Source organism: Lepus europaeus, chromosome 12 (genome assembly GCF_033115175.1).
Source record: "Lepus europaeus isolate LE1 chromosome 12, mLepTim1.pri, whole genome shotgun sequence".
Taxonomy (NCBI): Eukaryota; Metazoa; Chordata; class Mammalia; order Lagomorpha; family Leporidae; genus Lepus; species Lepus europaeus.
The window spans coordinates 76,878,312-76,905,568 of NC_084838.1; the positions used below are offsets into that span (position 1 = coordinate 76,878,312).

A 27,257-nucleotide genomic window follows, 5' to 3' on the forward strand; every position below is an offset into this window, starting at 1 on the left:
GGAAACACAGGGTAAGCTCCCAAAGTCACAGTGGTGGCAACAGAATAAGCACGGACAAGCACAGGCGGCTGGGTGTGACTGGGGCTGCGGCGCTGCCGAATGGTGCGTGGGCGGAGAGCTGGGACAGTGGGCTTCTGTGGCCGTGAGAGAGACCAGTGCAAGGAACGTGTCCGGGCCTGCAGGGACCTGTGGGCAAGACACGTGGCTGCTCTGGCAGGAGCTCCCGGAGTTGAGTGCACGGTGGCCACCAGACTGAGGGAGCAGTGGTCAGTCTCTCCGTGGGGAGAAGATACTAGAGCGAAACGGGAACCAGTGCTGCGGAGGAAGCCCCAGAGCTGGTAAAGAGGGAAGCACGGCTGAGCGACGGTGGGCCCTGAGCTAGTGGGGACAGCTGCCGGCGCCAGTAGGGAGGCCAGCTCCCGGGAACTATTTGGAAGCAGACCTCGGGGCGGAACAGCCCCTGGGAAGAGGTGGGAAGGAGGGTGAGAGTGAGAGACAGGGCTACTCTTCTGTTTTCTATGGAGGGCTTTCAGGGACTGTGGCTCGTGGGCATGTACACACATGGTGGGCCTTGCCTGGGTTGTTATAGGCAGAGGCAGCTGCTTCTGCGGCCTTAGTCTCTGCTGCAGGAATGGGGGACATATGGGCCGCTGATCGGTAGAGTGGGGAACGTGTCCGGTAACCACGTCCTTCGCGGTAGTCCCCGGTGGAACTTCTTGAGATGGCATCTGGGGCATCCGATGTCCGAGCTCAGTGGTGCCCCCTGCTGTGGTCACCTTGTTGGAGGTTGAGTTTTCCTAGCCACCCCGGCTTTGGGGCTTTGGCCTTGGAGTTTACAGCGAATATAGGCTGCTTGATCTCCTAGGCCTTCACCAGATAAGATGGCAACCTAAAGGACTGCATGGCATCCTTCCCGCTGGACAGAAGGATGACCCACTAAGGGGTCTTGGTCCTTTGGAAGGCTTCTCACACATTCTTGGCATCATTGAACGTTAAGGTCCACGTGGTCACAGGACATTAGGATGTTCTCAGTGTTTTTTTTTTTTTTAATATTTTTATTTATTTGAAAGAGAGTTATAGAGAGAGGCAGAGACAGAGAGGTCTTCCATCCACTGCTTCACTCCCCAGGTGGCCACAACGGCCTAAATGTGCCAGTCAGAAGCCAGGAGCTTCTTTAGGGTCTCCTACGTAGGTGCAGGGGCCCAAGGACTTGGGCCATCTTCTACTGCTTTCCCAGGCCATAGCAAAGAGCTGGATCAAAAGAGGAGCAGCTGGAACTAGAACCGGTGCCCATATGGGATGCCGGCACTTCAGGCCAGGGCGTTAACCCACTGCACCACAGCAACGGCCCCGCTCTCAGCGTTGTTGACAATCACTCTGCCTCTATCCGAGTGATTCTTGCTGAAATTCTTTTAAGAATGTTACTAATTTCTAGTTTTTATTACATTGCACAGAGCATATAATTTGTATTTTTTAAATGAAATTAATTATTGGTGAAAGTTCAGTGTATCCTTGGAGTTGTATTCTATAGGCACGTCATCAGATATTGGTTTCAGTCTTGTTTCTGTGCAATCTGTATTTACCCATTCATTCAAGGGAAATGATCCTAATTCTGTGTAGCTACAGGTCCAAATACTTGGATCTGCTTATATTATGCCATGGCTTTTCTACCAAGGCTAGATGTGCTTCTGTTAAGTTGAAAAACCTATATGGAAAACATTTAAAAGCCCCACGTTTCTGGAGTCTCTCATTTCCCTTTAATTCTTCTTGTAAGCCAGCCAATTTCCTGAGTTTGTCTCTTTTCCCTTTTAAATAAGTTACAAGAATGCCCAATGGAAATTCACACAGAGAATGAACAACTGCTCTCCAGTCTCTGTCTCGATCTCACTCGGTACATGACTTGATTCATCATTTACTGTGGCTATTAAATGTTTGGCCTTTGAAATTTTCTGTTTTTTTCTACCTGGCTTTTAACTAACACCACATATTTTAGGTTTTTGTTACAGCAGCATCCACCTAACTTCTGGAACTAATTTATGTGTTAGACAAGGCTGAGCTGAATCTGTGTTAAAAAACAATCTACTGAATCTCAGTGGCTTATCTCAAAAAGGTGTATCCCCTGCTCACCCAGGGTTGGCTGTAGGCTCTTAGTGAAGGGTGGACACTCCTCTGTGTAGGTACTCTGGGACTTGGGGTGATTGGGCTGGTGCCCTCAAAACTCTTACTGAAATCTAATTGCCCGTGTGAGGAGATTGGGAGATGCGTCTTTAACAGGTGGTTTGATCATAAGTATGCCATCCTCATGCTAATGCCATTGCCATGAGACTAAGTTGGGTGTCTTGGGAAACAAAAAATCTTAAGAAACAAAAAAAACTCTTCCTTCTCTCTCCCGCTGTCTCATGCGTTTTCACCATGTGCTGCCTTCTGTCATGTTGTGTTGGTAAGAGAGCTCACCTGGTACTACCGTCTTGCTATTGGGCTTCACAGCCTCACAGCCTTCTTTATTTACTGTGAGATAGAGGTTTCTCTCTGTATCAGTTACCTGGTTTGTGGTGTGCTGTTGTAGCAGTAGAAAATGAACAAAGACATTTTCAAAAGAAAGTCATCCGTGGCTGTGGCAGGGAAAGAAAGTGTTGAGAATTATACAAGAGCCTTCCCTGTCAGCCCAGGGAGGACACATATGATTTTTACATATTTATTTTATAGGCCAGAGCTAGTCGAATGTCCCAACTATCCACAAGATGTTGGGGATTTTTATCTCTTGTTTTCCTAGGAAAGAAGGCAAAATTGTGTTGGTGGACACAACATCTATGACATATGGAAGACTCTTAGAAAAACCTGCCTTCCTATTCGGATCTGGCTGAAAAGCCCATGAGAGTATTTCAGGCATGGAAAGCCAAGACACTCTGTCAAAAAAAAAAAAATGACCTAAATGAAAGATCTCTGCGAGTGAGATCCCAGTGGAAGGAACAGGTCATCAAAGAAGGAGGTACCTTTCTCTGAAGGGAGGAAAGAACTTCCACTTTGACTATGACCTTGTCTAAATATGATCAGAGTCGGCTAACTCAAAAGGCTTCCAAAGCCTTGGCAACTCATGACAAGAGCCTAGGGTGATAACTGATGCCATAAACAAGAGTGTCAATTTGTTAAATCAACAACAGGGGTTACTGTGCACTTACTCCTCATGTAGGATCTCTGTCCTTAATGTGCTGTACATTGTGATTTAATGCTATAACTAGTACTCAAACAGTATTTTTCACTTTGTGTTTCTATGTGGGTGCAAACTGTTGAAATCTTAATATATATTAAACTGATCTTCTGTATATAAAGAGAATTGAAAATGAATCTTGATGTGAATGGAAGGGGAGAGCGAGCGGGAAAGGGGAGGGTTGTGGGTGGGAGGGAAGTTATGGGGGGGGGGGGGAAGCCATTGTAATCCATAAGCTATACTTTGGAAATTTATATTCATTAAATAAAAGTTAAAAAAAAAAAAAGAAAAACCTGCCTTCCTAATGATATAGAACACTCCCCAAAACTGCTTGGAGGAGTTGCCATAGAACCCACTAAACTGGGTCCACCCATCTGACATGTAGAAAGCCAACCACTGACAGCAGGGGGCAGGCATGGGGTGGAAAAAAGGAAGCATTTATTGCAAAACTCAGAGCAAGGAGTCAGGAGCTACCACTGATGCCTGGGCTCCATGGAGGGTTAGAGGGGAAGGTTCTCATGGATGTAAATTAGGGCTAAGAATTGTGTGTTCAGGGCTGGCGCTGTGGCACAGCAGGTAAAGCTGCCGCCTGCAGTGCCGGCATCCCATATGGGTGCCGGTTTGAGTCCTGGCTGCTCCACTTCCAATCCAGCTCTCTCTGCTATGGCCTGGGAAAGCCAAATTCTTGGGCCCCTGCATCTGCATGGGAGACCCAGAAGAAACTCCTGGCTCCTGGCTTTGGAGCTGCACAGCTTTGGCCATTGCAGCCAATTAGGGAATAACCGGTGGATGGAAGACTTCTCTCTCTGCCTCTCCTTCTCTCTGTGTAACTCTGACTTTTGAATACATGGATAAATCTTTAAAAAAAAAAAAAGAATTGCATATTCAGCCTGTGTCTAAGTTCATGGTTGGTTATGGACTTCCTTGATAAGGCTGGGATATTGTGTTCTTTATGATGGAAAACTGGGCTTCTGTCAGTCTGGCAGTCACATGCAGGTGGTAGTTACTTCCTGTCCTAGGCCTGCGGTTCTGCAAAAAGAAATCAGTTGACTCAACACTGACTATTAGAAAAATAAATGACCTCATGAGTCTGGGGATAGCTGCACCACTCCCTCAATTCAGTGAGTTAATATTGGTAAGAAGTTGACTGAATTAAAAATATAGTACAGGGATACCCTGGGCTGAAGGAGAGAGGCTGGGGGGCTGCTACCTGATGCTCTCCAGCCTCTGTATTCAAGGCACTGTATAGGGGCCTGGTTTCACTAAGAGGGTTCTGGAGCTATGCTTTCCCTGTAACCATGAAGAGCCTGGACCTGCAGCCTTGAAGCCTTGCCCATGTGTGGTGTTTTCAATAACAGGGCAGCAGCACTCACGTTTGGTGTTTGAAGGTTCTGTATATCCTGCAGATCATGTGGGCTTTTACCAAAAATCAGCCTGGAAATTCCTCCTTGGCTTTTCTGCTCTTTAAACTTTTAATGTGTTGAGATATTTTTGTCTATTTGTTTTTTGTTTTTGTTTTTAAAATTTTGAAATAACATCTTTTAATTTACATTGTAGTCGAAGGCTTAATGTTCTGCTAAGGAGTTCAACAAGTAAAAAGGAAAAAGACCGTAGTGAAGCAAGAGTCTAGGAAAAGGCAGAAAACAACACTCAAATAAAAAGGTGTCAATTTTACTCATACACAGTACATTTTAAAATAGTCATAGACCATTAAAACTATAGTAGTATCATTCTTCTTTTTTAAAATTAATTTTTATTTATTTGAAAGGCAGAGTTACAGAGAGACAGAGGCAGAGAGAGAAAGGTCTTCCATCCACTGGTTCACTCCCCAAATGACCACAATGGCCAGAGCTGCGCTGATCCGAAGCCAGGAGCCAGGAGCTTCTTCTGGGTCTCCCACATGGGTGCAGGGGCCCAAGAACTTGGGCCATTTTCCACTGCCTTCCCAGGCCATAGCAGAGAGCCAGATCAGGAGAGGAGTATCTAAGACTCGAACTGGTGCCCATATGGGATGATAGCACTGCAGGTGGCAGCTTTACTCGCTATGCCACAATGCCAGCCCCAGTATATCATTCTTTTTTTAAAAAAGATTTATTTATTTATATGAAAGTCAGATTTACACAGAGAGAGAAGGAGAGGCAGAGAGAGAGAGAGAGAGAGAGAGAAAGAGAGAGAGATCTTCCATCCACTGGCTCACTCCCCAGTTGGCTGCAATGGCTGGAGCTGGGACAATTCCAAGCCAGGAGTCAGGAGCTTCTTCCAAGTCTCCCATGTGGGTGCAGGGGCCCAGGGACTTGGGCCATCTTCTGCCTTTCCAGGCCTTAGCAGAGCTGGATCAGAAGTGGTGCAGCTGGGACTCGAACTGGTGCTCATATGGGATGCCGGCACTGCAGGCGGAGGCTTTCCTTGCTACTCCACAGCACTGTCCCCAGCCCAGTATATCCTCCTTAACAATTTGCTTGACAAAGAGTTAAAGCAAAGTTTGACAAAACAGTATATTTGCAGCAAAACTGATACACATAGGCATTTCCTTTTTTCTTTTTGTTTTTTGATTTTGATTTTTTAAAAAATTGCAGTTCTCACATGTAAAGGAGAAAAAGCGGTATTTATCTTTCTGTATTTGGCTTATTTCACTCAATGCAATGTCCTCTAGTTCCAACCATTTTTATACAAGTGATAGAATTTCATTCTTTTCTATAGCTGAATTATATTCTATTTGTGTGTGTGTGTGTGTGCGCCACATTTTCTTCTTCATTCGTCTGATGATAGACATCTTTGTTGATTCCATATTGTAGCTATTGTGAATAGTGCTGTGTTGACATGATGGGCAGTTATTGCTTTGATAAGTGAGCACAGTGCCAGCCCCACCCCAGCTGCATAATTTCCAGTTTGAAAAATCTCTGTACTGTTATCTCAATGGCTGTGCTAATTTGCATTCCCACCAGCAATGTATAACAGTTCCATTTTCGGGACCGGTGCTGTGGCTTGGCGGGTAAAACTGCTGCCTACAATGCTGGCATGCCATACAGGCGCCAGTTTGCATCCTGGCTGCTCCATTTCCTTTCCAGCTCTCTGCTATGGCCTGGGAAAGCAATGGAAGATGGCCCAAGCCCTTAGGCCCCTGCACCCATGTGGGAAACCCAGAAGAAGCTCCTGGCTCCTGGCTTCGGATTGGCGAAGCTCTGGCTGTTGCGGCCAATTGGGAGTGAACCAAAGCCAGGAGCCAGGAGCTTCTTCCGGGTCTCCCACACTGGAGCAAGGGCCCAAGGACTTGGGCCATCCTTCACTGCTTTCCCAGGCCATAGCAGAGAGCTGGAAAGGAAGTGGAGCAGCAGTCCCACGCCCATATAGGATGCCAGCACTGCAGGTGGTGGCTTTACGTGCTGTGCTGCAGTGCAGGCCCCTGTGTGTGGAAATGGACAGACTGAATCTCAGATTTATTCGGGAAGTCAAACGATTTTGAAAGAGAAGATCACTAGTAGATCATTTGCATCACCTTGTTGATTTGTTGTTGTTTTCTGTCTGTTTTTGGTGAAAGTTTACTTGCAAGTTCCTAGTGCTTTGCTGTCTCATTGCACTTTTTGTCTGCACTGCTTCCACTCAGCTTGGACTGGAACTGGCTGCCTTCAGTAGCCTTTGCACTTGGTGTAAACTGGGAATTATAACCTAAATGTTGTCAAAAATTTAGTTTGCTTGTCATTTTTCCATTTCCTTTGTTGCTTTTGAATGATTTCTAGGAAAAACAGGAGAAAATGTGCATCTGTGTAGCTACATTCATAATGGTAGTCTGTTTGGACTCTAGATTCTATTCCTGAAGAAAGGTTTGTTCATTTGTTTCTAATGTAAATGTAGGGAATTGCTCTGAAAGCAAGGAACCTTTGCGTTATCATAGAGCGTGCATTAAAATGGGCCTCGGCTCACATAAGATCTTTTGATCTTGTTCTGTACTAAGTGATTCACATGAAGAATTCACATGTAATGTGAAGACTGTTGGGCCAAGCACTTGACTAGGTAATAAGGTGTTTGTCTGCCTTTTGTTTTGGAGGCGGGTTATTGCCCTCCATGCCACTCCACGCAATTACTGGACTACACACACACAGCACTTGGACAGTGCTGTGTGTGTGTAGTCCAGTAATTGCTAATGTCTGGTGTGCTTTTAAAAGGTCTCTCTTTACTTCCTCTTTCTACCACCAGGAGTATATTTGGCAGGGAGAGGAGGATCAAAGAAATTCTAAGACTGGGATTGGAAGAGAATAGATCCCATTGTCTAAATGCAGGGGCTGGGGGAGGGGAAGAATTTCCTCATCCTGGCTTGATCAGAACAGCCCTGGTTGTCACCTCTGCCTGCTCACTTAGCATCTTACTCCCCTCTGAAGTGCCCCAGGTAGGCTAAGCAATTATAATGTCACCTGTTTAATACTCCTCCCTTCAGTTATTTTTAGCGTTGTATGTTTGGCAGTTAATCAGACTGACAACACATATTTAACATTTAAGATGTTAGAAAAGACAAAATCTCCCGCTGCCGTATTCCTTTTGTTTCTCCCCTATGTTCTCCGTAGATTCTCCTGCTTTTGAAGATTTTTCTGCATAGAAACATCTTGACAGTGATGGGTTTTATTTACGTACCATTCAACACACGTTGAGTGAAGTAAATGACTTATCTGTCTTGTCAAATAGTTTTCTTTTGAGTGTGGTTTAGGCTTGAAATTCTATGGTTTCATGATGGCAAAATGCACAGATCGAATACAGCATGAGACATGTTGAAAAACAAAGTCCCTTTTCACACATTTGCAATGTCACTGTTGCCCCTAAGAGCATAAGGTTTTCTTCATGACTCTGCAAATACATCTAAAAGTCTTCATTTGTCATTTTGATAGATATGCCACCAAATTACAAGACCTTGACATGTAAATCATTTATTGGCCCATGAACTCTTTAGGGGGGGGTTGTCAAATGTGTCTTTGTAGTCTTTAGTTCTGTTGGTCTCATGCTGTTAATGTGTCAGGAAATATAGCTGACTGCCAAGGGGGATTTTTTTTAAAGGCCTGGATAGCAGATGATCATAAAACCTAACAGAAAAGGTGTCTTTCTCTTCTCATTTGGGCTCCATTTACATCCGAAAATACAATAGCTGACAGTGTGTGAATTACATTAATAATTCTAAAATCTAAAGTTAATATATTCTGCCATCTGGAGTCATAACTAAACATTTTTAACATCTTAAAAATCTGCAAGGAAAATGTGTCTCTTGTCAAGGAAGCAGAAGCTAGCATTTGCTCAGCTTCTCATTGTTTTCATGTCAGATATTGCTCGGATTGAAACCCCTCTGCAGTCAGTGTTAGGCATCCGGATGCTGAGTTTGCCCATTCAGGAGGGAGATTTATAGTTTCCTTCAGAGCCAAGTTGGTGTGGCCAAGGTCGAGCATCTCTCTGTGCATAATCATGCCCTCTTGATGTGTGCTTCTGCAGACTGAGCCAGGAGACTCTTTATTTTTATGGTCATGCTTGAAAGCCTTTGCTTTCAGCATTTATATTAAGACTAAAATAAGAGTATTCAATCTATCCATCAAGATTTAATGAGCATTTACATTGTGTCAGGCTGTGCTAGTCACAAAGACCACCAAGATGAATCAGAAATCATCCCTGTGTCTAGGACACTCTCAGACTAATGAGAAGGCAGCTGCCTTGGTGAATGATTACAAAACAATGTGGAGGTACAGCAGATAGAGACTGGTTTCTTTGTAAACCTCCACAGCGCTTCCCCTCCTAGACATGGGAACACAAACGCTACAGTGTGACTTGGTCCTCTTTCCTGAGAGGAGAATCCCAGGGCCTAAACCAACAGGGAGCTGGCCCTCTGGCCAGGGGCAGCCTGGGGGAAGCTGTGAGTCCCCGCTTGACCTGTGGCTCTGGATTTGAATTTGTGCAGTCCTGCAACTCGCTTGTGTGCATTTCCTCAGGAAGAGTTTATAGGTCTGATTTGACCTGCAGTCGCTCAACTCTGTGGAGGGAAGCCTGACTCCCAAAGTAGCACAGAGGGATTCAGCAGGTCTCCTTGACAAGGCATGATTTGGGACTACATTAAGTTAGGCCTAGGGGGAAACAGACAGAACAGCATCTGGAGGGCTTGGGTGGCTGTGGGGTTGTTGGCCAGGAGCCATGTACTAACTGGATATTGATCTGTCCTGAATGTGGACCTGCTTATTCTTGATCCTACTGGATTATTATTGAGTTTAATCCTCTTTGAATCATTCCAAGTAGTGTGTCTGACAATAGGATCTTGATTCCAAATTCCTTTTCATACAATTTGCAACTTAATTTCTATCCTATCAGCCCTCTCCCCATTTCTAATTCTATCCATAGTCTTAAAAGAAAGTTTCGTTTAATAATAAAAAAACTAGTTTAAAAAAATTTAGTTTAACAAAAAATTTTAGTGTAACAAAAAATTAATTTAAAACATTTAATTGGCTGTTATTTGTGATACTAAAATTGAGCAGCATTTCATTTTATGAAGTGCAATGGGTGTCCCATTGAGCTGAGCAGAGAAATTGGCTTCACAGACAGAGCAGGCCGAAGAAAGCAGCAGCAGAGATCAGAAAGTGACTTGGTCGATCTAATGTTACCAAGGGTTCAGACGAGAGGAGACTTCCTCATCTCCCAGACTCAGGTAGACCAGGGTCTCCTGCTTTTTGAGAAACTGGCCCATGTCCTAGTTCAGTTTGATTATATCACTCTTAGCGCAAGTCCTGGTCTGGCCTGCCAGAAATTAGTCTGAACCAATGGCCGCCTGTGGACACTAACAATTGCCATACAGTTTCTCTCGCAGAAGCATAAAGAAGCAAGTTCATCTACTTGCAGTTAAGGATGTCTTAGATAAGGTCTTCTCATAAAGAAACAGCCATGGAATCAGCTCTGGGCTGGACAGAGCAAGGTCCTCAGGCAAACAAGCCTGCTTCTCAGGGGGAATCTTGGCCCTTGCTGGCAGGAAGCTGTTCATGTCCCCTTCCAGCAAGAATGTGAGCTTGTGTCTGCCCTTCTGATCTCAAAGAAATAGCTCTTCCCCTAGTCAGTCACAAGGAATACCTATGTTCAAGCGTCTTTGGCCTTGGGCTGACTGCTGACCACGTCTTGACAAATTAATATCTGCAAAAGACAGCTGTGTCTAGACAGGGACTGGTCAGTGATGATGTTTTTACTAATTCAAGGGGGAAACCAATGAGGGCTGTGGGAATGCAGCACCGGGGCTGAGCTCTGACACAGCAGAGTCAGGTAGGTTATCTGGTCCTTAAGGGCCTCTTGACTTGGATGCCCCACCACACTGTACATTTTCCTTAAATTATTGTCCCTTTCTCTCTGGCCAGACTGTAAAGGCAGAGCCCCCACCCTCATTATATCCCCTGCACCAGCAAAATGCATGGCATATGGTTAGTTCCCTAGTCTATTTTTTGTTGCTGTAACAGAGTGTCTGAGACTAAGTGATTTTATTATTATTATTTATTTGACAGATAGAGTTAAACAGTGAGAGAGAGAGGCAGAGAGAAAGGTCTTCCTTCCCCAAATGGCTGCTATGACTGGAGCTACGCTGATCTGAAGCCAGGAGCCAGGTGCTTCTCCTGGTCTCCCATGCGGGTGCAGGGCCCAAGCACTTGGGCCATCCTCCACTGCCTTTCCGGGCCACAGCAGAGAGCTGGACTGGAAGAGGAGCAACCGGGACTAGAACCCAGTGCCCACATGGGATGCCAGCACCTCAGGCGGAGGATTAACCTAGTGCGCCACGGTGCAGGCCCTGAGACTAAGTGATTTGTAAAGGAAAGAAGTTTGTGTAGTTCTTAATTCTGGAGGCTGAAAGTTCAAGACTGGGTTGGTACATCTGGTTGGAGCCCTCTGCTGTTTTATTGCATGACTAAAAACTGGGTGACAAGGGCAGAAGAGGGAAAACAGGGCAGCAGGCCTCACCTTCTTCTCTGTAGCTAACCTAGTCCCGTTAGAGTGAGGACTCACCACCCCAAGTGAGGTCAGTCCCACGAGAGAGGCTTGAATCCTTCATGATGGCCTCATTACCTCTCAGGGGCTACAGCTTCCAACTCCACCAAAATGGCAGTCACATTTTAGGATGATGGGTTTCAGAGAGAGAAAGCACAAGCAAACCACAGCCTGTGAGTACTTAACCACATTTGCTGAATGAATAAGTGGATGCATGAATTTGTGGCTAGTTGAGTACCCCAGCTAGGATCCCAGCTCCGTATCCCGTAATAGCCAGCTCCCATCTTGGGGCTGCTTGGGCTCATCTTCCTGTATCTCAGCCAAGAAGTCTCTGTGAAAACAGCTACTTCTGTTTCCAGCCATGTCATTTCCATTCCCCTTTCCTGTCCCTGAATCCCCCTCTTCTTCTTATTCTTCACCACCCTTTTAGTCAAGATGTTTGGAATAATTTTCCTCTTCCATTTACATTTTTACGAACTGTTCCCCCACCCCCCCCAGCTTATGTTTAATTGTCAGCTTCCTTCCGACTGACTTTAGGAGCAGGAAGCACAGGTTATAAATCAATAGGAACCAATACTTTGCTGTCTCATTTTGAAAAAAAATTGTAATTAAAATTCATGGTAGAAAGAATTTCTGAAGTGGCAAGTTGCCTTTCTAAGATATTACCATGTTCTTTTTTAGAATTTACTCTTGGTAACTAATCCACATTATTAAATAAGATTCAGTTCATTGGAGTCATTGAATAATTACTGTGCTGGGCAAGTAGCATATTTGCAATATTATTAGTTTTATCACATGTGCTTAGTTGCTTTTAGGAAGTAGCCTCAGCACTACTTGAAAAGAGCTAGAAAATATGGGCCACAAATTCAATAAAATTGTAATTAAAGCAATGCTGCAAATGTAATCCATTTTGCTGGGTAATTTTAAAAAATTTAAACGCAATACATGATAAATAAGCTTTATCCCTTAATGAACTTTTCATTTTGTCTTAAGGCACCGGGACAGAGAAGCTTTTCCCAAAGATTATGATATAGAGAGTTCCACGGAAGTGAAAAAGCTGTGTAATTCAACATATTGGCGACTTGGAACTGATGAGCCCCCGGTGAGTCCTTGCTGGTAATTTCTTTGTTTAGATCTGGATTCTTTGTCATAATGAAGCATGAACCAGTGAAAGGATGAGCATTTTTCAGCACTGCCTCTCATTAGTCACATTAGTTACCCGGGCAGGTAATGCAGCCCAATCATTTTAACTATAGAAGGTACCGGCTTCTTAAGGTTATTGGGGAAATGAAGTGAAGTAAAGCAAGTGAAGTGCTGAACACCATGCCAGGCACATAGCAAGTGCTCAAAGAATGCTTACTGTTGTTGTGGTGCTGTTGTATGTCTCCAGTAACTCCTTGAGCCCCCAAGATAACCTGTGGAGTAGGTGTTATAACATCTACTTTATAGAGGAGGGGACAAAGACTCCTAGAGGGCGAAGCAAGTCAGGTAAAAGCACATGGGTAAGGAGTGGCAGAGTGAGAGTCTGAACCCAGATCTTTGATTTTAAGCCTTTTGTTGTCTTAAGGTACTAGAGTTGGGAGTATTTAAAGCATTACTTAAGATTCTCATAACGTTTGCATGACTTAGTAACAAAAAGAATATTCACTGCATAGATAATCCCAGTTTGAACTGCTATGAGTGGTGTGGGTAACTAGCCCCAGGCAGCATGAGGCAGGAACTCACCTCTTCAATGACCCCAGATTGTGTCCCGCACTGTGAGGAGCTTTGGGACTAGCTGCAAACTCAGTCCAGTCTTTGAGGATGACCTTGTGGCTGGAAAAGCTTGCTATTTGACAGAACAGATGGGAACATGATAAGAAGACAGGGTTTTTAAAAAATCACATTCTGCTCCCAAAGACTTGGCTAGTTTCAAACCAGCTTTTGAAGCAGACCAGGCCCAAGAAGGATCTGTAATTCTACACTGGACATTATTCTAGAAGATCCTCTGTTCTCCAGGACGATGGAGATGGATTAGCTTAGCATCTCAGGGCTGTGCCTTCTCTTCCTCTTACTGTTGCAGTAGACAGAGAGTAACAAGTACAGCATGAAAAATGGGGCTGAGTGGGGGATAATGTAGAGTTACAGCTGCCTGGGTATGGAAAGAGGAACCAAGACAACTCTAAAGCAAGGCATTCTCTTCCCCACCATGCTGCGCCCCCTATTGACAACTCTCTCAATATCTTCATCTGCTCGGATTTCCCTGTTGCTCTGCAGCCCAAAAGCCAGGCAATCAATCTCTTGTTTTCCCCACCCTCTTGCCCTCTGCAGCAGTGGTCATTAGCCAGCATGTGGATGGGGCTCTTGAGTCTGATGCCAACTCAGCCAATAGCCACCCTGTTGTGCTCCCCGCCAGACCCAGCATAACCTTACTTTCTTAAGCATGGGACTGTGGTCAGGATCAGAGAAAGCTGGATAAGGCAGGCATTGCCTGGCATGCATTGAGCATCTTTGGCTCTTAAAAATATATTTGTTTTTGATTACTAAGTTAAGAAACTCTTGGTCTCTGGCTTGGGGCAGGCAGTGAGATGCAGTGAAATCTGAGGGGTGGAATCTTCAGATTTTCCTGTTTCCATGTTCCGTGCATTGCAGCCATCAGGCCTCAGGTTTAATAGAGGATGTGTAAGTAACCAGTGACGCTGCCCTTTTCCATGGCTTTTTATGCTTGGGCATTGAAACCCAGGCCTTCCTCTACTACGTTTGGAGTGTGTGTTAGATAGGAAGGAAAACAGGCCGAGGAGCCACATTTTTCTTGAAACTGCTATTCTCTTAACTTAATAGTAACATTTTTTCCCTGTTGATTCTCTGTGAGTAAAACAGTGGCTCATCTATCTTGTTTCTTCTTTACAATAACAAAGCTTTCAATTTGGCAAGAGATATGTTATTCCAGTTCTATACCTAGACTTCCAGGTCTTGGCTTCACCAAGGTTTCACCTGTAAAAATAAGGGGAGGAATACATGCTCAGAGCCTGCATAGCTTCATGAGCTGGGCTCATGCTGGATGCAGCTGGAGGACATCCCCTCTCCTTTTTGTCACAGAGTTTTGATAGAGGCTGAAAGACCAGAAGAAAGTCAGAGTTACACACAGAGAGAGGGAGAGACAGAGAAAGAGATCTTCTATACAGTGGTTCACTCCCCAGATGGCTACAATGGTCAGGTTTGGGCCAGGACAAAGCCAGGAGCCAGGAACAACTTCTGGGTCTCCCATGTGAGTGGCAGGGGCCCAAACACTTGGGTATCCCTCTGCTGCTTTTCCTAGGCCATTGGTAGGGAGCTGGATTGGAAGTAGGGCAGCAGGGACCCAAACCAGCACTCGTATAAGGTGCTGGCATTGCAGGCAGCAACTTTACCTGGTATGCCACAATGCTAGCCCCCCAAACATACTTGATAGTATGCAGGAACTGCACATTCTAAAATGAGATGTTAGAGAACCCAGACAAAACCTGCAGAGAGACTCTAAGGTAGGTTTCATCATTCAAAGTAGCCTTGTCTTTGAAGACTAGGGATTGAAGAGTTGAAAAGCATTTATTCACCTATGGCTTATATGATCCTCCCTCCCCAGTTAAGAGGAGTTTCAAGGGAGTCAGTCAGAGAGATTACTGTGTGCGTTCTGGAACTTAGAGGACATTGGATCCGGGTATATGGCACATGCCTGAGAACCTAAGGGTGAGTGAGCACTTATGCCTGATATAGCAGAGCATTTATGGATATATGATATGCACATAGAGGGGTGTGTGTGTGTGTGTGTGTGTATTTGTAAAGAGAGAGAGTTGCTCTTGGAACAGGAATGGCAGTGGCCAAGGGTTTGTGAGTGTGTGGGTTTACTCATGGGGCCCACTGGAGACGGCTCCAGAACCCTCTTGAAGAAGGTTGCCTTGGAGTGGGCATTTTGTGCAGCAGTTAGGATACTGCTGGGGGCCGGTGCCGTGGCTCACTAGGCTAATCCTCTGCCTTGCGGCGCCGGCACACCAGGTTTTAGTCCCAGTCGGGGCACCGGATTCTGTCCCGGTTGCCCCCCTTCCAGGCCAGCTCTCTGCTGTGGCCTGGGAGTGCAGTGGAGGATGGCCCAAGTGCTTGGGTCCTGCACCCACATGGGAGACCAGGAGAAGCACCTGGCTCCTGGCTTCGGATCAGCGAGCTGCGCTGGCCACGGCGGCCATTGGAGGGTGAACTAATGGCAAAAGGAAGACCTTTCTCTCTGCCTCTCTCTCTCACTGTCCACTCTGCTTGTCAAAAAAAAAAAAAAAAAAAAAAAAAAAAAAAAGGATACTGCTGGAATTAGTGCAAATTCCAGCATCCCATCTCGGAGTGTCTATGTTCAAGTCCCAGTTTCACTTCTGACCCAGCTTTCTATTAACGTATACCCAGAGAGGCATCAGGTAATGGCTCAAGTGGTTGGGTCCCTGCCACCCATGTGAGAGAACTGGATTCAGTTCTGTTTCCTGATTTTGAAGTGACCTAGCCCTGGCTGTTGTGGGCAATTGAAGAGTGAACAGCAGATTGAAAATCTCTCTCTGTCTCTGTCTCTCTGCCTTTCAAATAAATTAAATAAACCTAAGAAGAAAAAGAAAAAAGCTGCATGTGGTAAGAGTGAGTGGGAGAATATGAAGAGACCCAGCACAAGACACCACAATCCCCAAGTTTAGGAAAGAGGAGTTATGCCAGCCGGGGTTGGGGGGAGATGCTTTGACGCTGCAATTGGAGGTCCTCAGCAGGAGAATCCTAGACAACGATGACAAACAGGCCCTAGGAGGGGAGTCAGTTTTGAATGTCGTCCAAGCCCCTAGTGCAAGTCAGATAGCTAAGACTCCCTTAACACCATGCCTTTTCACCTGCTCTCTCCCCATCAGCCAGACCTGGGAGGGGTCTGTGACTAGAAGAGAGGCAGGGGAGAGAAAGATTCTACCCACTGCAACCTTTCCAGCCTGAGGAGACGCCAAGCTGGGCAGGGCAGAAGCTTACATTTACTGCAGGTAGAGGTTTTTATTATTTCCCAAGGCTGGAAGCTTTTAGAACTGGAATGAGATCCTTCTTGAGATCTGAGCAATCCAGGAACACTAGGAGACTGACTTAAGAAGTTCTTCAGGCAAAAGGAAAGAATGAATTGTGTGGCTGGAAGGCTTGATTAAAATAAAGTTGCTTCAGGATTGCATCCTATTGATGCCATCGGATTAATTCAGTGGCACAGCTGCATGACAGGTGCCTCATGTCATCCTCTGGACAGCTTTTCAGGCAGGTTTCATGTGTGACCAGCCTTCTACAGGTGAGGAAGCTGAGGCCAAGTACAACTTAATCAGGGTTAAATGTCAAACAGCTGGAAAGTGTCTTCAAAATTAAAGTTCATGGGGGCTGGCGCTATGGCGTGGAGGGTAGAGCCACCACCTGCAGTGCTGGCATCCCATATGGGCCCCAGTTCAAGTCCCAGCTGCTCCACTTCTGGTCCAGCTCTCTGCTATGGCCTGGGAGGGCAGTAGAAGATGGCCCAAGTGCTTGGAACCCTGCACCTGTGTGGAGACCCAGAAGAAGCTCCTGGCTCCTGGCTTTGGATCTCTCAGGTTCAGCTGATGCGGCCATCTGGGGAGTGAACCAGTGGATGATAGACCTCTCTCTCTCTCTCTGCCTCTGCCTTTCAAAATAAATGAATATTTAAAAAAACAAAAAAGTCCATTTTTCTCCTCTAAAGTCTAAGATCTTAAATATGCTTCCAGACTGACTCTTGGAATGCCAAACTCCTTTGCAATTAGTCAGCTGGCCTTTTTCCTCCCATGGACCCCTACTGCTTCCTCCTTGCAGAAAATAAGTCTGCTTATTTATTTTTGCTCTGCCTTGAGTATTGTATCTATCTCACTGCATATGTGTTGGGGCCTTGGTGTCTTACATCTTAGCTATAACTTCTGTCCTGTTTCTTGAACTAGGTCCACACACATGCTGGCCAGCCCTACTGCCATCTGTTTCCCTCCTGCATGCCTTCTTAGCATTTTTGTTTTTGCAAGATTGCTGCTGAGTGGTTGCTTCTTATCTCCAACAGTATTTCTGTTTAGCTGATTGAAGATCTCCTTGCCCTTAACTGCTGATTCTGGAGCTCATGTTAGCATCGTTTATTTGTGACTGGCTAAGCCACCCAGAGCCCAAGAGAAAACAATGATCTCCCATGCCAGAGTAGTATTGAGTCGGCTATGTGAGACCCTTAAGAAAGATGGTGTTGGGGCCGGTGCCATGCATAGCAGGTAAAGCTGCCACTGGTAGTGCCAGCATCCCATGTGAGTGCCTGTTTGAGTCCCAGCTGCTCCACTTCCAATCCAGCTCTCTGCTAGGGCCTGGAAAGCAGAGGAAGATGGCCTAAGTGCTTGGGCTTCTGCACCTGCGTAGGAGACCTAGAAGAAGCTCCTGGCTCCTGGCTTCAGATTGGCACAGCTCCGGCCTTTGTGGCCAACTGGGGAATGAACCAGGGGATGGAAGACCTCTCTCTCTCTGCCTCTCCTTCTTTCTCTGTATAACTCTGACTTTCAAATAAATAAATAATCTTTAAAAAAAGAGAGAAAGATGGTGTCATCCAACCCCCCATTCACATGAATGATGTAAGGGGACTGAAATACAAGAAGCTGAAGGAGGAGTCTGAGCGCCTGGGGAAGGATTTGCTTCAAATCTCTTCTGCAGAACCACTTGGATGCCTGGTGCAGTCACAGACACTGTTCTGTCTGAAGAAGCAGAGCAGAAAGAGGACTCCAGCCGTGTGTCCCCCAGAGGTAGGGAAAGAATGTAGGAGATTTAGACCTCCCTGTGGCTCTTGTGGTTCCCATGTGGACTGTGTAGAGGGGAAAGATGAGAGGACTCATTCCAGTGACTGTCCAAGAGCACCTTATATAAGGATAGGGGTATGGTAATTGGATTCCCAAGGTCTGAGGTAGGACATTTAAGTCCAACCTGAGGCATTCTGTATCATGGGACCTGCCACTGAATAGTCCCAGAGGGGATTCTGAAGTCTACCAGAACATCCCAAGAAAACCAGCATTGAATATCCACCAATATAGAAAGAGTCAAAGATACACATACTCAGAAGAAATCAAAGATCACATCCTGCTTTTCTTACATTTGCCTCTCTCTCCTTCATCTTATCCCTACACACTTGCCATTAACTTCCAGGGAGACAAAGGGAGATGGGGAGAAGGGAAGATGTTCAAATGGGACCACTGAGGGGAAGGCAACTGAATTTCCTGTTTCCACTGTAGTAGGCCAGGCCATTGCAGGCCTGAGGCAAAGGAATGAGAATCTTTCAATGAGACTTGAAGTTTTGACTTGTCTGAGACTGGGCATTTTGCTTAGTAAAACTCCTCTAGGGAGAAATAGCTAGAGAATTTGTATATTATTTGGGAGTGAAGAGAAAAGTTCTGGGATCTGTCTTACAGTTCATTAAGGAATACAAAGAACTAGCCATTGCCAATGACCGTGAATGGGCAGTGATGGAGGGAGAATACATTTGTTTTCTGTTGTACCTATTTATAGAACCATTTGGTCAGGGAACCAGTTACACATTTGTATGTGAAAAAGCAGCCCATTCCTATCAACCTTGTGTTTCTCCTTTCCTTACGTGAGTTTTCTTCTTGACACTTAAATCACAGGACATATTTTACACTTACTTGTTTATCTTCCTCTGCTAGAAGATAAGCTCCATGAAAGTTGGGACTTTGATCTGTTTTGTTCTCTGCTGTAACCCCAGTTCCTAGAATACAGCCTGGAACATAGTGGGTGCTCAGTAAACATCTGTGGAATTGAAAAAGGTAGGGGGAAATGAAGCAAGAAAGGAAAAGAAGAAAAGGAAGAAAGGACGAAAGGACTGCTACTCAGTCAACAGGCATTTATTGAGACCTTGTTATTTTGCCAGGCATTAATGCTAAGCGCTGGGGTAAGAAACATAATTCAAATCAAAGTCTTTGTATAAAAGGAACTCAATTCTTCATCGTGGAAGTGAAGATATTCAGCTTTGGTGGTGAAGTGTGTGATGAGTCCCATGATGGAAAGGCCAGGACACTGTGAGGGGCACCTGTGCTGAAGTGAATTGGAGGGAGCTTTGAGGATGGCTTCTCTTGAAGCTAAAGGAACAATCTCTTAGTGGAATCTGGAAATATACAACTCAGGTTTCAATAGTGAGAAAATCAATTTCCTACTCCAGTGGTATCTGAGGAGGCCTGGTGGGGCCATAGAGTATCTAGATTGACAAGACAGCAATAGTTCACGCCATTGGGGTTTTTCTGATTGTCTTAGTGTAAGTTGTATGGGTAACACAATTTTTATTTTGGTATTTTATTTGGATTTTATTTAGTTACTATGAATTCCAAGCAAGTTAAAATCATCAGAAGTACTTTTGTTATTGTTTCTTCAATTGGCAAAACCCCTTGTCCAAGGATCCTCACTATACTGCCAAAAGACCTGCCACAATCACCTGTGTTACCTTACTTTGGTTTGACTTATATTAAAGTGAAAACCATTGAACAGGTAAGGAAAGACCATTCCTGATTCAACATGCATTTGATCCCATGAACTTAGAAAGGTTAAGTGCAGGGCACATGTGATGCTGTGTCATGGAAGGAAAAACACACTGATACAAAGAGGAATAAAGAAAATCATAAACAATTTTATTAAGCATATTTTTTCTTGTATAGCTAATGTGTCAGTGCCAAGGCTATTTTAGAACTAACAAGACAACATAGATGAGTAGAATGGTTACTTGTAACAGCATCAGAGTCATTTTGGATTTTAAAATGACAAATAAATAATAAAAAGTATATCAGCATTCATTTTTATGAATAGGTTAAACTTGTAGCTAAACTAAGAAAAAAGAGATGATATACATTAGTGAAATCAGAAATGAAAGAGGAGACATTACAACAGATAACACAGAAGTACTAAAGATCATGAGACTATTGTGAACAACAAATTGGAGAACCTAGAAGAAACAGCAAATAGAGAACTAGTTCCAAAAACCAAAATTTTTTGGAAATTTATATTTATTAAATAAAAGTTTTAAAAAAAGAAGAAAATAATTTGTGGGTACCCAGGACTGAAAAATGGGAAAAGAATAGTAACAATAGCTAATGGGCATGGAGTGATAAAAATTTCTAAAATTAGATTGTGGTTATGCTCAACTACATGAGTTTACTAATAATTATTGAATTTTATACTTTGAATGTGAGTGTTATGAAAACTCCCCAGTGTTTTCAAGAATTTAGAGCTAAAACAAATGCATCTATAACTTCCATAGAGTTGCTTTCTGATTCCTAAAGGGTATACTTTTATGTCCCTGGTCCAACCTGAGAAAAAGCTACCTGACAAGTTCTCAAAATTCTTCTTTATAAAAACTTTTAGATATGTGAAAGGCAGAGAGACACAGAAAGGGGGAGAGAGACAAAAAGATTGCATTCCTCTTTTTTGCTCCCTAAATATTCCAAAGGCTAGGACTGGCAAAGGCCAAAGGTAGGAGACAGGAACTCCATCCAAGTCTGCCACATGGATGTTATGGATTCAATTACTTGAGCAATCAACACTGTCTGCTAATATGCCCTTTAGTAAGAGGGTGGAATCAGGAGCAGAATCAAGACTTGAATCAAAGCCCTCCAACGTGGAATGTGTACACCTATCTTGACCAGCATCTTTTTTTTTTTTTTACTCCAGGGCAGGTCCATTTCCAGTGATCCAACTCTTGGCAGAGCTGCCAGGGCTCTTCACAAGTTGACTTCTGCTGAAGTCCAGGCTTACCACATTGAAAGCCACTGCAGTGGACTAGCCTGTTGGGTCTCCTTGAGGGCAGATCACTGTACAGATCAGCCATTAATAGGCCTGCCACCCATTGCTTCTGATGCCTAGCTTTCTTTTCCTCCTGCTTTTTGTTCAAGCAGACCAGAGGATGCAAGTCAAGGGAGTGCCCAAGTCCTATCTCTAATCTTTGGTGGCCTGAACTACAAGTCTATAGTCACAGGCATGTTCTGTAGTAGTTTTTCTAAGGTAGACAATGCCCATGAGGAAAATTATATTCTCACTTTAAAACTTTCTTTCCCTTTGATCTGAAAGGGAGGTTTTTTCTACTTACTGTATACTTCGCTGATGGCAAAGTAAATCTAGCTATGAAATTATACTTTAAGCTCTTATTTTGGCTATGCTATTACAGAAAAATGTTAGCCATCTCTTTTATAAGGTCTAAAGATTAAATTGTGCATCCTACAGATTCCTTCATAATAGAATTAGTTTCCTACCTTGAAGAGAATAGAGAAATGAAAGAACAAGTTAGGCTCAGAATAGAGAAACGAGGGAGCAAGTTCTAGATTGCTTGCTGACAATAGCAATATCACATGAAAACTTAGCAAACAGTTTCAACCATTAGATAACAACTCAATAAAACATTTATCAGAAGGTCCAATGCCTTCTATAAATTTTAAGAATCATGTATTTGGAAACACCTCTTAAATATCTAACATGGTGTAGTTTGTTTAACCAGTAAACTTAAGCACAACCATATAAAATGTTTTTAGTTTCTTTCTACCAACAAGTTTAAAACATATGATACAGAGATTCAGATCACACGAATTAAAACATATCTTTGGACGGTCTGGAGCGGCGCCGTCCGCTCTGAGGGTTCGCGGCCAACCGCTGCTTCGGAGGCCTCGCCGCTGCCATCACATTCCGCAGCCGAGAGACCATGGTGGGCCGGAACAGCGCCATCGCCGCCGGCGTATGCGGGGCCCTTTTCATCGGGTATTGCATTTACTTCGACCGCAAGAGACGGAGTGACCCCAACTTCAAGAACAGGCTGCGAGAACGAAGAAAGAAACAAAAGCTTGCCAAAGAGAGAGCTGGGCTTTCTAAGTTACCTGACCTTAAAGATGCAGAAGCTGTTCAGAAGTTCTTCCTTGAAGAAATACAGCTTGGAGAAGAGTTACTAGCTCAAGGTGAATATGAGAAGGGTGTGGACCATCTGACAAATGCAATTGCTGTATGTGGGCAGCCACAGCAGTTGCTACAAGTATTACAGCAAACTCTTCCACCGCCAGTGTTCCAGACGCTGCTCACTAAACTCCCAACAATTAGTCAGAGAATTGTAAGTGCTCAGAGCTTGGCTGAAGATGATGTGGAATGAAGAATTTCAACATAATAAAATCTCACTTCAAAATATTTTTAAAATTCTTAACTTGGAAACTGAGCAGCTCTGGGGGAAAAAGGGCAAATAAGCTTGTTGTGGACTGTCCTACACTGAAATCTACCAAAGTTCATGTTTGCTTTGCGTAGATTCATTTGTCTGTTTTATTTATTTTCCCAGTGAAAAGTGTATTTTGTAGAGAGCTTTTCATTTTATAAATACACTATGAGTTACCAAAAAAATAAAACAAAACAAAACAAAACAAAACATATCTTTGATTAACTTTAGCAGCTTAAATTTATGGGCAATCTTATCTATAAGCCAATTAAAATAAAACTCTTAATAAAATTTTCCCATGTGAACATACAATATGTACATACATATAACCTAACACTACAGACCAATATAGCAATTTTAATAATAGCTTTTAAAATCTTTAAACTCTTTTTGTAAATTGCCAATTGATTTGAATTGCTTTTTGTTTTTAGTAACCTCAGTTGACCATACTTTCTCTCAGTTGGTACTGTTAATACATTTTTGGCTTCATCTGTTTACAGATCCATCCCAAAGTACTGAATACAATAGAAGTGGCTGGAAAAAGTCACTAGGAACCTATAGGAGGACAGCTAAACACAGAACCAACAATGCTTTAGTTTTATGAGCAGCAAATCATATATAACTGTGGATGACAAAATACTTTAAGTCGCCATGTTTAAAATTATAAACTCATCAACCAACAAGAGGCACTTGCTTACTTCACAGTATTTTTGAAAGCACCTGTATGATTTTACAAGTATTTAACCCTTTAGGCCTCTGGGGCTTTCTCATTAAGATAACTATCATGTCTAGTAACACAATTAGGATAACATTTTAAATAAGGTAACACAAATTTTAGCCTGAGCTTTTTTCATTTCTGTTGGCATGGTATATCTTTTTCCAGCCTTTCACTTTCAGTCTGTATGCATCTTTGTTGGAAAGATGTGTTTCTTGTAAACAGCAAATAGATGGGTTTTGTTCCTTAACCCAATCAGCCAATCTGTGTCTTTTAACTGGACAGTTCAGTCCATTAACATTCAATGTGACTATTGATAAGTAGTAACTTTGCCCTACCATTTGCCAAAGATATTTTCTAATAGATACTTTGAGCTTCCTGTGATCTTTTGCTGTGAGGTTTCCTTCCTTTACCTTCTTTCATATTGATTAGCGTGTTTCTGTGTTTCTGTGTGTAACACATCTTTAAGCATCTTTTGCAGGGCTGGACAAGTGGCAACAAATTCTTTCAATTTCTGTTTGCTGTGAAAGGTCTTTATTTCACCTTCATTCACAAATGAGAGCTTTGCAGGAAATAATATTCTGGGTTGGCAGTTTTTCTCTCTTAGTACCTGGGCTATGTCTCGCCATTCCCTTCTAGCTTGTAGGGTTTCTGATTAGAAGACTGCTGTGAGTCTAATTGGAGATCCTCTGAGAATAATCTGGCGTTTCTCTCTTTCACATTTTAGAATCTTTTCTTTATGTTTCACTGTGGTGAGTTTGATTACTACGTGTCGTGGTGAGGATCTCTTTTGGTCATGTTTACTAGGGGTTCTATGAGCTTCCTGTACTAGGATGTTTCTGTCCTTCTCCAAACCCGGGAAGTTCTCTGGAAGTATCTTACTAAAAAGGCCTTCTAATCCTTTCTCTCTCTCCATGCCTTCAGGAACTCCTAGAACCCGAATGTTGGGCTTTTTAATAGTATCCTGTAGATTCCCAACAATAGTTTTTAGATTTCTAATTTCCTCTTCTTCTCTTTGGTTTGCCTGTTTCCTTTCTTGTTCTCTGTCTTCTAAGTCCGATATTCTCTTTTCTGTTTCACTGACTCTGTTTTTAGGCTCTCTAATGTGTTTGTCATTTGATCTATTGAGTTCTTCATTTCATTTTGATTTCTCTTCACTATCACACTTTCCTGTTCTACTAGTTTCTATATTTCATTTTGATTCCTCCTTAAGATTTCATTTTCTCGAAGGAGATTTTCTATCCTGCCCAGTAAGGAATTCCGTAGCTCAAGCATTTGTTTTTGAAAACTTCTAATTGTTATTATCATAAATTTTTTGAAATTCGTATCTTGCATTTCTTCCATCTCATCATCTTCATAATCTTGGCTTGGGGAATCAGTAGAGGATGGCTCAAGTCCTTGGGCCCCTGCACCCATGTGGGAGATCCAGAAGAAGCTCCTGGCTCCTGACTTAAGATTGGCACAATACCAGCCATTGTGGCCATCTGGGGAGTGAGTGAACCAGTGGGTGGAAGACCTCTCTCTTTTTCTCTCTCTCTGAACCTCTGCCACTCTGTAGCTCTGCCTTTCAAATAAATAAATCTTTTTAAAAGAAAGAAAGAAAGTAAGTTAGGAAACTGGTGCAGTTTTAGCCAGGTGACCACATGGCCCAACCTCTGTGGTCAAGCTCCACCCCCATCCTAATGGGATTTGCTGCTCCTGCTTCCCTGCCCGCCCTCGGGCAAAGTTTTAAAAGGCCCAAGGACTTGAGCCATCCTCTACTGATTTCCCAGGCCATAGCTGAGAGCTGGATCGGAAGAGGAGCAGCTGGGACTCGAACCGGCGCCCATGTGGGATGCTGGCACTGTAGGCAGTGGCTTTACCCACTATACCACAGCGCCGGCCCTGACCAGTATACTCTTACAAATGCTTCTTGCAGTTTTACCTAAGCACCTCGAAGGGGCATACAGATCAAATTTTTATAAATGAAATTTAAGTGCCATGGTAGGACAACCACTTACGCCAGGGGGAAGGCAGATGTTTGGGGATAATGGGCAGCTGTGCCAGGCATTCCTCTTGGCTTTCTGTCTTCCTGTCTCTGAGCTTGGATCTGCATCCACTCCTGGATCTACCTTGGTATGTCTTTCCCAATACCAACACAATCCGATCTGCCTTTCCCATGGCAGAAATTCTGCAGAAGTTTTGGTCCATGGAGGGTACTTCCTTTGTGTTCTGTTGTGTCTGTGAGTTTGTGTATTCTAGCAGATATCTCCTCTGTCATTTCTAGGGATGTGGGACAGGAACAGGAGCTCACCATCCGCCATTTGGATCCCCTCACTCTCCTTTGCTCCACTTTACATCAGTAGTCAGACCTTAATATAATTCTTAGAGAAAGTAGAGTTTAATTTGTCATGTATGTTAATTTGCTTGAGCAGGTGTAACTGTTATGTTGAACAGATGGGACTTAAATGGTGCAATCATACACACACACACACACGTCTATATTTTTTTGCCTTTACCACCTATTTATCCTGCTTTTGGAGCTGGTTCTTTCTTCATGCTTGGATAAAATCTTGTGCAAGTTTGATAATTTTTATGGCACTCTCAGGCAATAAAAAGTCTATTGGTCACATTTTGATCATTAAAATACATCATAAAAATGATGAATTTCACTTAAGGTTAAAGTTTTTCTCCTCCTCCAGCTGTAGCCTGATCCAGGCTGAGGAAATTTACAAATGGAAGTGGGGCAGTAGGGCTTGGGGAAGGTTGGTGGGTTTTCTGTCTTTTCACATGCTCTTTTCTTTGCTTCCCACAGACAACTGGACAACTGGCACTTTTGGGATTCTTTGATTAGTATTAATTACTTCACAAAGACTGTTTTTGTGACAAGAAATGGTTTTGTTTTCTGAGAGTGATAAGAAACACAACATTTGTTCAGGATTTATTTGTTCTTTGAGGTCAGGAAAACAACTATCCCATAAAAGCTTGCTTGAAAGGTAGTGGTGGGAAACAATGAAATTATTTTTCTGACTGCACTCTCTGAGTCCCAGTTACTCAAATTAATGGTGCTTATGTTCGTGGATGCTGTGCTGGTATCCTTTGTGTGTAGCTATCTATACACAAAGAGTCTGAATACAACCAAACTGAGTTAACCTCCATGTGGAAGCCGAGCCAGGCTTTCCAAAGGCAAAACTACTGCTGAGAAATAGGAATGTCATTCATGGTGATTTTTGAAGATAAAAACTTTTCTCCAAGTTTTAATTCTACCTGTTGATGATGATGAAGATGATTTTTTAGAGGGGGGCAGTGTGCAGAAAAACTTTGCTTGGCTGGGGAAGTTTAGCAGGCTAACATGGCAAGACTGTGCCTTATGACTGAAAGAGAGGTTGTGACTGAGGATCTCAGCTAATAGATACCACATTTTCCTTTATTCCAGAATGAGGTGCCACATCCCTCATGTGCAACCTGCAAACATTTGAGTAACTCAATTTGAGTCCCTTGGTCTCTCATTTACTTTGAAAATCTAGAAACAAGACAAAATGAGAATTGGAAATGGAAGAGACTCTCCTCAGAGTACTAGCAATGCAGAGGAGTCCTCTGGAGGTGGCATGCATGTTGTGGATCCTACCCCCAGGTGGGAGGTGTGCCTCTCACGCCAAATCTTAGAGTGGGGCCTCCAGCACACCTCCTAGGGAACTTGATAAGAGTTCTCTGGAGGTTGGGGTACTTGAGGGACTGAGATCTCATTCGTGCTTGACAGAAGACTGCACACTGGGGGCTCCAGAAGCTGCCTGTGGCATAAGGGGAGAGCCTTGGCTTGGGAGGTACCTACCTGCAACTCCTTCAGCATGGGCTGGGGAAGTGTGCCTTCTGGGGACCCAGTCTTAGCTGGGAATTGTCTATAGTGAATCTCACCATGAGAGATTCTGCCGGGGAGTGAGCCATCTCAGCAGGAAGAGGCTCTACCCAGATTGTGTGTCTACTGGGCTTTCTTAACTGTAGCCCCCATGGGAAGGGTTCATCCTGGAAGAGTAACAATTGGGACTTTAAAAAATTGGTGCTCAGAAAAACAGAGAATAAAGATGGTATTATGAAATGAGTTTCCTGTAACATTAGGTATTTTTTATATTACATTTGACTCAAGCTAG

General features: G+C 43.7%; 2 protein-coding genes across 5 annotated transcripts in view; both read left to right on the forward strand.

Moving 5' to 3' along the window:
* The window catches only part of CFAP95 (cilia and flagella associated protein 95), a 171,329-nt gene that overhangs the window by 16,782 nt on the left and 127,290 nt on the right, over window positions 1–27,257 (forward strand). For all 4 annotated transcript variants that reach the window (XM_062207073.1, XM_062207072.1, XM_062207074.1 and 1 more), the window contains exon 2: window positions 12,185–12,293. In XM_062207073.1, the coding sequence (XP_062063057.1) occupies window positions 12,185–12,293 (109 nt within the window). The remainder of the gene's footprint in view (window positions 1–12,184; window positions 12,294–27,257) is intronic.
* LOC133771324 (mitochondrial import receptor subunit TOM20 homolog) lies at window positions 21,831–22,563 on the forward strand. Its single transcript, XM_062207070.1, has one exon. The coding sequence runs from the start codon at window positions 21,921–21,923 to the stop codon at window positions 22,356–22,358; it is 438 nt and encodes a 145-aa protein (XP_062063054.1). The 5' UTR covers window positions 21,831–21,920; the 3' UTR covers window positions 22,359–22,563.